This window comes from Garra rufa, chromosome 4, assembly GCF_049309525.1.
Source record: "Garra rufa chromosome 4, GarRuf1.0, whole genome shotgun sequence".
In the NCBI taxonomy this organism is placed as follows: domain Eukaryota; kingdom Metazoa; phylum Chordata; class Actinopteri; order Cypriniformes; family Cyprinidae; genus Garra; species Garra rufa.
The window spans coordinates 7,244,925-7,256,212 of NC_133364.1; the positions used below are offsets into that span (position 1 = coordinate 7,244,925).

An 11,288-nucleotide genomic window follows, 5' to 3' on the forward strand; every position below is an offset into this window, starting at 1 on the left:
CCTAGACTTTTTAAGTGACATATGACTGTTCAGCATCTCAACTGCTCATGTCTTGTAGATTTTAGATGATGGAGGAGATCTGACTCACTGGATCTATAAAAAATATCCCAATATGTTCAAAAAGATCAAAGGCATCGTAGAAGAGAGCGTGACTGGAGTGCACAGGTGATTATAGTTATTTGTGAAGGATGCATTAAATAGTGTTACATTTTTGGCATTCGATATGGATTAAGTGAAAACTTTACACTTAGAATGTAATTGGACACGGTAATATGGGGCCTGCAGTTGTTTTTTCATATCAAATGGGAATGTCTCCATCTAGTGGCAAGTACTGGAACTGGAAAATGTGATTTATGTATAATATTTGAGAGAAAAAAAAAACTTAATTATTCCAAACATTTGACCTGCAGTGTATATTATAATTATACATAATTCAGTGTTATATATAATGATTATCAACATTAATGCTTCAAAATTTGTCTTTGTGTTGTGTATGTGTATGCTTTTTTTGTCTAAACATCTGTCATATTTTATTTTCTAGGCTATACCAGCTGTCAAAGGCTGGCAAGTTATGTGTGCCCGCAATGAACGTTAACGATTCAGTGACCAAGCAGAAATTTGACAACCTGTATTGTTGCCGGGAGTCCATCTTGGATGGGTATGTCTCTTACAAAGGCACTCAAAATAGTTATTTTTTGTGGTTTTACTGAGCATGTTTGTGTTTTGTGTTCAAGTCTAAAGAGGACCACAGATGTGATGTTTGGAGGGAAGCAGGTGGTGGTGTGTGGATATGGAGAGGTGAGATCATTAGGTGGCAAATGTTGCCAGCTAATAACGTGTTTCCTGTGAGAACCTCTAGAGAGCTGCATTCGGCATTCTGGTCTTCATGAATGTTTTTGTCCTTACATAAGTACACTTATTTATATTTCTTTTTACTTGAAGGACTGCTATCTGACATATCTGATTTTTAAATTTAGGAAATGCACAGTGAAGAGTTAATATAAGAAAGTCATTTCATATCTGTACAGTTAGCAAACATTTTGTTACATTTTAGAATATTCTGTATCATCTGTCAATCACTTTTGCTGACCACACCTCTACTGCGCTGCTGCATTACTGCATTATCAAACAGATACCAGATATGGCCACTAGAGGACAGAAAACCCCAGGAAATACCTCTAATGTATTCTTTTGATTTCTAAAAATAAAGTCTAGTAGGAATGTTTTTTCAGGAACAACACATGATCTTGCCCTGTTTGTGTCAGTCACCTTGTGTGCTACATAAAGTATATATATTTTCACAAGTACATTTAACCTTTTTGTTCTGAGTAATTACTATGAATTCTGTTGTGTGTAATAAGGTGGGAAAAGGCTGCTGTGCTGCTCTCAAAGCGATGGGTTCCATTGTCTACGTCACTGAGATTGACCCCATCTGTGCCCTACAGGCCTGGTGAGTTGCAGCCACTTTAACTGATTCAGCATTTCCTCAACAGCAGTGATGCCCTTTAGATGTCATTAAATTTACATTCTAATAAATCATTATGGCCCGGTTTCACAGACAGGGCTTAGACTAAGCCAGGATTAGGCCATAGTTCAATTAGGACATTTAAGTCATTTTTATAAACATGCCTAGAAAAAAACATTACTGGTGTTAAGTAATGAGACAAAACAAAGGCACTGATATATTTTAAGATTAATCAGTGCAATTTTGTTTCAGTTGAAACAGCTCAGACTTACATTTTAGTCTAGGACTAGGTCTAGCCTTGTCTGTGAAACCGGGGGTAAATCATTCTAATGTGTACTTTCCTAACTCTTGTAAATGTTCTGCAAGTTTTTTATACAGAATTCAGTCTTATGCCATATATTTTTACTGTTTAGAAAGACTAATTTATATTTGTCATCTCACAGCATGGATGGTTTCAGGCTGGTAAAACTCAACGAAGTCATCCGACAAGTTGACATTGTCATCACCTGCACAGGTATTTTTAATCTGATTGTGATTGTAGTAAATTTCAAAGGTTTGTTATTTTGTTTGACTCTTGATTTGAGGGAAAATTAATTATGTAAATTAAATAATTACTGTTTTTAAAATAAATGTTATTTTTACATTTTTTAAAATTATTTTTTATTGTTATAAATGCTAAAAGCATATTTGTTATAATAATTCTATTTTATATACTTTAAATAATTACTATTTAAAAAACAAATATTTTTACATTTTTAAAAATACATTTTAAAGAATTATTTTAAAAATATTTTTAAATGATGTTATGAAGGTAATTTAAAATCTAATAATTTATTTTATTATTATTATGTATTTTACATATATTATGTTTTAAATCACTTTATAAAATAAATTTTTGCATGTTTAAAAATAATTTTTGATATGTTATTAAGATTTTTACTCATTATTATTATTATTACTATTATTATTACTATTATTATTAGTCATATTAATAACTATTTTATTTTAAATAGTTTTTATTTAGAAAATAACTGTTCTTTTAACATTTTTAAATGAGGTTATGAAGGCTATCAGCTAGTGTTAAGCAGACACTGCACCGTCTCAAAATGATATACTGTTATATAACTGAGCACAGTTTATTGTCTTTATAACTGCATTCTGAGCCTCACTGCACCATGCAAATGCACTTGTCATTAGCACAGTGATTTTGGCATAGATTGCTCTTCCTAAAGTTAATTACATATGAGACTTGTATAGACTTCAAGTAATTATGCCTGCAGTCAGTCTTGAATTTCAATTAAATGTAGTTTGACAGCAGTTTTAATCGTAGACCAATTTCTAGCCGTTCTTGTGTAAGATATAGTATGAACAGGACATTTAAAGAATCAAACCTAAATCCCAGTTCAATCTGCAGGCAGCTGTGTTGCTCATGTGGATGAAATTACTTGCAGGAGTGATTGCGTTTTGACTTCTTTGGATTCATTTAGTAGTTCTGTGGGGAAAGACAGCTGGAGAATGAGGTTCTTCGGGATTGTGTGGCGCTTCGAGTCATTTCTGATCAGTATAAACCAAGAAGCTTTTAGGGTTTCTCATTCGCATTCATCTCACTCTTGTTGTGTGTGGTGCCCGCAGGCAATAAAAACGTGGTAGTAAGAGAGTACATGGACCGCATGAAGAACGGCTGTATTGTCTGCAACATGGGCCACTCCAACACTGAGATTGATGTGGTGAGGAAACTGCTCTAACCCGTAGTGCATTCACACGTGTATATGTAAATAAATGTCTGAAAGTTGACAATCTTCTAAATTTTTCAGGCCAGTCTGCGAACCCCTGAACTAACCTGGGAGCGGGTGAGGTCGCAGGTGGATCATGTGATCTGGCCGGATGGAAAGAGAATAGTGCTGCTGGCAGAGGTTAGAGAAATTGGAAATATTGCTTTAAGAATACTTGGATTAAAGTCAGTCCCACTAGGATTTCACTATTTATTTATTTTTTAAATTAAATGACTGAATTTGTGGTAGTAATGTCCAGAATTCTGTGGGAAATCTGCAGTGCTATTTTTATAATGAAATGCACAACCAGTTTTTTTGTGAAATGTTTATATTCACTTAAGATGTGTTGTTCTTTTTTGGACCTTATTGCAATTAATAACTATTTTTAACATTCTTTTTTTCACATTCATTTCATGCATGTCTCTTTATCAACTAACTTTAGGTAGTACTGCGCCTTTTATGATTATTTTGCAGTTAAATAGTAAATTATGCAGGATTGTAATCTTCTGTTTGCATTGTGCTAAATGGTGAAAAACTGTAAGGACTGTGAAATACATCTTTAAAATGTCTTAATTTAATCACAGTTACATTGCAGTGTTATTTTAGTATAATAAGTAAATAAACTGCAACAGTTTTATTAATATTTTGATTTTGTGTTTTATTTTGATATTTTCCATTTTCATTTTATTTTTAGTTAAAGTTTTATACATTTGCATTGTATTTTTTTTTTTCATTTTAATTGGTTTTTGTTTTATAGCTTGTTTTATTGTTTATAGTTATTGTAGTTATTAGTTTATTTTTTTATTTTGCTTTTAGTTATTTTTGTATTTTTGAAAATGAGAAAAGAAGCCTTGGCAAGTAGCTAAACAGTAGCTTTATTGTATTTTTTAAAAACCCTGTTATGTTGGAATGAATGTCTATACATAAATGTATTTATGCATGTAAATAGATTTGTTTTATATATATAGTGTGGCTAAATATCTGCAATATATCTTCCTGTAGGCAAGGCTTATTTATTTTACCAGTGACTAATTATAAGGGCATTATAAAGGGGGAAGTTAAGATTAAAATGTAACTGAAAACAGATTGTTTAAAATTTGAATGTTTTGTCCAATCCAAATGATGTATATATTTCCAGGGTCGCCTCCTTAACCTGAGCTGCTCCACTGTTCCTACCTTTGTGCTGTCCATCACTGCGACTACCCAGGTGATACGAGTATAAAAGTTTGAAATATTACAGAAAAGGACTTTATTAAATGGATAATGTGCTTTTGTTTGCATGCAAGGAGAATTTACTTAATAGTCCAATCAGAGAATTGGTTTCTCAGTCTGTGTGAGAGTATGAACCTCAGGCACTTAAAGTGTGTGTGTGTGTGTGTGTGTGTGTGTGTGTGTGTGTGTGTGTGTGTGTGTGTGTGTGTGTGTGTGTGTGTGTGTGTGTGTGTGTGTGTGCGCGTGTCACACAGCCTTGCTGTTGTCATGGTGACTGATTTCTTGCTCCTTTTTCCCCAGGCGCTGGCTCTGATAGAGCTGTACAATGCTCCTGAAGGCCGCTACAAACAGGACGTCTACCTGCTGCCTAAAAAAATGGGTATGATGCATTAATATAAATACATGCATGTGCATAAAAAATGCCATGTCTAAATGCATGATTATGCATGACCTAAAACTATTTGAGAGTTCTGTGCTGCTTATCTTCCACTAAAACAAGCGTCACATTCAGTAAACCTAGCTTTCATGTTAAACTCTCAAATGTTGTGTTAATATTATGGTAATTTAGGGGTGTAATTGGTTTAATTTGCGCCATACACGGATGTTTTCAGCCTGTTGAAAGATTCAGTGTTTTCTGTGGCACGCGTTGTAGAGAGTTTAGCCATGTGGGATCCTGTGCAGACCCTGAGGAGCAACAGACAGCTGAAAATAGGTCATGCTGTCACAAACGGCTGCCACTTCTCACTGCAGACTGCGCCGTTCTGTCACTTCTCCCTCCCCGATCTCTCATCCTCTACACTGCTCTTCAGCTTTTCCTTCCAAACCTGCAGCTCACGCTCACAGATGCAAAAAAATAAATGAGAGGTTGAATTCTAAACTACCTCTTTAAGACGAGGTGGAAATATATGAGTAACTGATTATAGTGATTTAAATTATAGTCACACCGTTTACCATTGCTCTGTGACATTTTGTGGGTGAAATTGAGTCATTCAAGTTTTGTGTGACATGAATTTCCCACGTGGGCTTGCTTTTCTGATTAGAGGCAAGTTTCCTTGTTTCTTTGAATATTTGCATCAGAAGTACAGTATTAATATTTAAATAGCTTTTTGTTTGCAAAATTTGATTTTTGAATTATTCAAAAAGTTTGTGAGCCAGTTATGTTGTATCTGTGTACATTTTGATTCCTCTAATGAATATTTTTAATGAAGTGAAACCAGTTTTTTTTTTTTTTTTTTTTACCAAAGATTATATGATACATTTATATATATTGATATATATATGCATTACAATGCATTAAATTGTTCAAAAATAACAGCATAGATAGACATTTGTTATGTTTATAAAATATATTTTTAACTTTTATCATTAATCATCAATATATATTTTATAGTATGTATTATATTTTATTATTATTTTTTGTTCAGTGAATGTTAGATTTCTGTTATTTATATCTATTATATACCAAATCAGCATATTATAATAATTTCTGAAGGATCATGTGACATTGAAGATTGAATGATGCATAAAATTCAGCTTTGATCACAGGAATAAATTACATTTTAAAATACATTCAAATTAACAAAGTTATTCTAGTTTATAATAATATTTCAAAATATTATTGTATATATGTAATGCATACATATAAATATGGTGCTAAATCATAAACAGTCAATCAAGATCTGACTTTTCTTGATGCACAATTCTTCAAATGTGCCTTAAATGAGTAAAGAATAAATGCTAATCTGCTTTTTCTGCAGATGAGTACGTGGCCAGCCTTCATCTCCCTACTTTTGATGCACATTTGACTGAACTGTCTGATGAACAGGCCAAATACCTCGGCCTAAACAAGAACGGACCCTTTAAGCCAAACTACTACAGGTCAGCAGCTGCTTGATAACCCGTAATGATTTAAAAACTCCTGATGTTTTTAAAATGTTTAACAATTTCGTACAATGTTTTATTTTTAGGTACTAGACCCATTCACAGATGGGAAACGAAGACTAAAGAAATTACCAAGACTCCATAATTCATACAGACTAAGGCGAGAGGGAGCTGTGTGTCACAGCCTGCATTTGGAGGGGAGGGAAAAGCCCTGATCTGATTGGTTGGGGGTGAAGGGCGTGGCTAATTATCGCTACGGCAGTGTTTATTTATTTTACGCTAGAATAACATAGCTAACCTTTTATGAGCTGCTACTGCCAGTGGTGCAACCTAGCGACGTTTTCATGGAGATTTCACCATTTCATCTTTTCTTAGCTTCATGTGTTAGTTGTACGTAATCCATTTAGAAATCTTTTATCGTTTAATTAAAAGTTCCGGTAAAGGAAAAAAAAAAAAAGTTTGATCATACCTGATGATTTAGTCATGGACATGCCATGTTGTCCTGTTCTCTTGTTTTCTACATGTGATTTTTTTTTTTCTCTCTTTATATAATACGGGGGGTGGGACAGAATTACGGTTGGCCGCAGGGGTTAAAATCGTTCTTTTAGTTGATCACACTATTCAAATTCTTTCGTTGTTGTTTGTTTTTTAAAACTTGTATTAATTTTTACAGCAAATTTTAACTTTTTTGCGTTCTCGGTTCTAAATGAAAGCTGTTGAAATTTAACTGGATTGTGAACGATTCGGGGGCGGGGCTTATCCCCTCCGTTCACTCAGACTGGAATCTCATTGGCTGAGGCATTAGCATTGCAAATTTCCCTTTCAAACGCAACACGCTCCTTTCACACCGTTTCCAAGAACGCCAGTATTGATGTTTGAGATCGAAACGCTCAAACTGTGCGCAATCTATCCACGTTATTGCTGAAACTCGTCAGGCTGTGTAATCACAGGGGTGTATATTAAGATATTTATACAAATTGTTTTTTTTGTTTAGTTTTTTTACGTTTTCTTCTGCCATCATCTTTTGTTCCTATGAACTCATCCTCTGTCATTATAAAAAATAAGCAATTAAATGTTATGAGATACTCTAGTGTAATATGAAATTTAATGAAACCCTTGTTTTATATACTGTGAAGTAGAGCTTATATCAATGAGATACCAAATGTACAGTTAATCCGGTACCGAGTTTCTTTCCAGGTCCTCTGCAGATTTAGTCTGGAACACAATGGGAGAAAAATGTGTGTGAACTGAAGCCAAGACCAACTGTGTACTCATTTCGGAGGATAGTTTTCCTGTTTGCAGGCCTGTGGAGCAAAAGCTGCCTTTGTGACTGGGATATTCAAATATAATAAAATTGGGACCTTTATTTTACTACACTTCTGAACATCTTTATGGCAGATATTTATCTTCTCTTTGCCATCTGTGTTTGTCATAAAGGGAATCAAAATGACATTGTCCGTTTCCTGTTTAATGTGGCGTCACTTTCCTTCGCTCAGGACCGTCTCACATGAATGTCTGTGTCGTGTAGTTGATTAGCTATCTTGCAGTGCAAGGATTTTCCGCTAATCGTCCTGCCCAACGTATATTTCATTTTTTTATGCACAGTTGAATGCACAGCCATTCAAAGTACTCCATTTGACAGCATGCGTGAACATGTGCACACTAGAAAGATTCATACTTGTCCAGTATCTGCGCCTTTTCTCTAAAAGTTAAGAGTGATGAAAATATTTTTGCATTTACCTGGCATTGCAGGTATCTTTAAATCCCCTCACACGATCAGTGCTGGCATTTATTGTTTTTGCTGTAGTTTCCAGTAGTTTATTGCTGTTCTTGTTCTGTCTCCTCTGTTTCTTTTCCAACTATGAAACAGTGGCTCGGGCATTTCCTATGGAAGCCCGTTTCAATCACAGAATATTCATAATTAATTGTGACTTTTTTTTCTGTGAATTATGAGATATAAACTTGCCGTTTTGAATTTGCATCTTACAATTCAGACTTTTTTTCTCAGAATTAAGTTTTAGTTAATTTTTTTTTATTCTGTTTTAGCAAAATTGGGAGGTAATTGTGACTTTTTATCTTACAATTCTGATTTTCTTTTCTCACAATTGCAACTTATCAGAATAGTGAGTTTATACCTTACATTTTGCAAGGTAATTACGACTTTGTATCTCGCAATTCAGATTTAGGATTGCAAATTATTTCTCAGATTTTTCAGTGAGAAATAAACTCATTCTGAGATTCTATTCTTTAATGCTTTTGTCTTTTGACTTGTTAATTTATCTCATAATTCTGAGTTAACATCTCACATTTTGGACTTTAAATTGTGAGATATAAACTCGCAACTCACCTTGCAATTCCGAATTTGCTTTTTTATACAGAGCTGCAAGATAATACCAACTTCATATCTCACAATTCAGACTTCTTACAATTACGGGTTTATATATCTTTTTCTCAGTATTGCAAATAATTTTTCAGATTTTTCACAGAGATATATAAACTCCTTCTGAGATTCAGATTCTTTTATCTCCCAATTTTGACTTTTATTTCTCTTTATGGCAACTTTTATATCACAACACTGTCTTTTGAATAGTACATTTTATCTCACTATTTAGAGTTAACATCAAACAATTGAGTCTTTTCTCAGAATTGTACATTTTAAATCTGTCAATCTGACTTTTTTTTTTTTTGTCTCTTGCAATTGAGACATTTTCTTAGGATTGTAAAAGTCGAAGTTACCTTATTTATTTTATCCCATGACCAGGGTTTTGCCCCGCTTCCAGGTTTTCCAACTTGTGGACAAACTAATGCAAAAAAAATTGTGCATGGTTAGGAAAATTGGGCTGCATTCTTTCTTTATTCACGCCACACATGCTTTAGCACACAGTATAAAAACCGAAGTATACTTTGGGCTCTTATAAAACAAATTATTACAGTTCCTGGGACCTTTTTAAACTGTAGGCTGCTTATCAACTTTACAAAACCCTAAAGGCATATAACAGTGTTCAATTTTCTACCAAACATTTGCTTTCCCTACAAACACAAGGTGGGTTAAATGATTGTTCTTACATTGTTAGTATGTGCTGCTCTTGTAGTGTGTGTCCAGAGAGTCTACGTTAGTATTAAAAATTGTAAATGTATTGATACCCCGTATCTCCTCAGTAACCCTCCTGTCACGTTTGCATCCACTGTCTTTATCTGCTGAACACACAATCTTTGTACTAAAGCACATCAATTAGTGTACGTCTTGTTCAAATGTGTTCAACCCGTTGTCTTAATTTTATTTTGATTTGCGAGGATACGTGTGTGCGTGTGCATTACAATGTGTTTAAAGGGGCTCGTGTGCACAAACAGATGCTTTGCTGCTGCTGTGTGGCAGTAGACGGTGGACCCAGGCCTGGGATTTTTCCGGATGCTTTTATAACCACGTGGAGCGCATGGGATCAACACCAGCACCTCTTACTGAGAATGAGCGTGGACACAAAGAAGCTAAAACATTGTATGTTTATTGTAAATCACTACAAATAAGAAAGTCTAATGATGAGTTGTCAACAATGTTTAAATATTGCAAGTGATGGTAGATGAGCAATAATCTGTAATCATGAAGAACAAAAATAAAAATCACAAATGTAAACATTTTTTGCAGGTATTAACGACTGCGGTATTATTATTTTTGTTTTGTTTTGTCAGAACAGATCGATTCTCAAGTAGGTTATCACATGCATGTTTGACTTTTTAATGTTTTTTTAATACCAAGAATAATTTACAATAAAGAGCACAAATTCCCTATTTTACAGTGGGATGTTTAAAACTTTTTTTTTAAAGTTTTTATTTTTTGTTTTCATTTTATTTTGTATTCATTTTTGTATTAATATTTTTTGTTATTTTAGTACATCAAGTTAATCAATAAAAATGGAAAATTATTTATAAGTAAAAGGTTTTTTTTATGGTTTTGGTTTTAATTAACTATAATAACCCTTGCTTGCTCTGAGGAGGAGACTGGTTTGTTTGTAGACAGTGAATCTGCTGGCCTGTCATTTTAGTTATAATTTAGAGTCATGAATGAAACTGTTATGATGCCTTTAGGAAAGTATCTGAAATTTGTACCCTAGCTAATACCCAAAAATATGGTATTTTGATGCTATTCTTGATGAGCTTAGTCACTTTGTATATTTCCGGACACTGAGGTCATGGATTGGAGGTGTAATATGGACAGTGTAAACGGTGGGTGTTTATTCTGGACACATGATGGTTTGAGAGGGTATGTATGTATGCAAAGACAAGATCAGCTGCTGTTGCCACTCACACCTTCAGGTTACATGTACAAACGTAATCAAAGCCTAAGAGTCACTGTGTTTTCTTCACTTTGGCCTGTAATATGGCTGCCTTTTGCTAAATAATGATACTAATAATGTTTCATAGTTTGCTAAAAGTGTAAAATGATAAACATTGCAGTGGTTCAGATTATATATTTTCATATATATATCTCAGACCTTCTAAAAACTTCAGAACAAAAACAAAATAACACATGTAGGCCTAACCTCACAACCTTAACCCCTTTTGCAAAAGTCTGTCCAAGTTTCTTTTGGGCATCTTTCACAGTTTAACAAATTTTTACAAATTAAAATGTTCATTGAACTGTCCTTCCCACTTGGCTTGATCCGTATATGAGGACACCACCACAACAAATGTGTTTCCATCTCAACAATCAATAATTCACTGTGTTCACAATATGGTCTGTCAAAAACGTCACAATGTGGCTCTTTCTAGCTTTAGATCTGGAGAAAATGTGTTCTTTCTGTTCCTCAATGTGAATAATAGCACTTTGTTTGTCAGTATCACAACAGAACTCAGTACTTTCTAAAGGCCATATACAAGATTGACTGGTGATTTTAGTGTAATATATTTAATTTTTAAGTTGTATAGTTCCTATATGAGGGTATGTCTTCATCAGTGGCTAC

The 11,288-nt window shown here is 33.9% G+C and overlaps 1 protein-coding gene across 1 annotated transcript in view; it reads left to right on the forward strand.

Moving 5' to 3' along the window:
- Window positions 1–7,780, forward strand: part of ahcyl2b (adenosylhomocysteinase like 2b) — a 30,978-nt gene extending 23,198 nt beyond the window's left edge. The window contains exons 7-17 of the mRNA XM_073838559.1: window positions 59–165; window positions 542–658; window positions 735–798; window positions 1,362–1,450; window positions 1,909–1,979; window positions 3,098–3,192; window positions 3,280–3,378; window positions 4,376–4,444; window positions 4,750–4,828; window positions 6,207–6,327; window positions 6,417–7,780. Of these exons, the coding sequence (XP_073694660.1) occupies window positions 59–165; window positions 542–658; window positions 735–798; window positions 1,362–1,450; window positions 1,909–1,979; window positions 3,098–3,192; window positions 3,280–3,378; window positions 4,376–4,444; window positions 4,750–4,828; window positions 6,207–6,327; window positions 6,417–6,423 (918 nt within the window). The 3' untranslated portion in view covers window positions 6,424–7,780. The remainder of the gene's footprint in view (window positions 1–58; window positions 166–541; window positions 659–734; window positions 799–1,361; window positions 1,451–1,908; window positions 1,980–3,097; window positions 3,193–3,279; window positions 3,379–4,375; window positions 4,445–4,749; window positions 4,829–6,206; window positions 6,328–6,416) is intronic.
- Window positions 7,781–11,288: the final 3,508 nt, after the last annotated feature.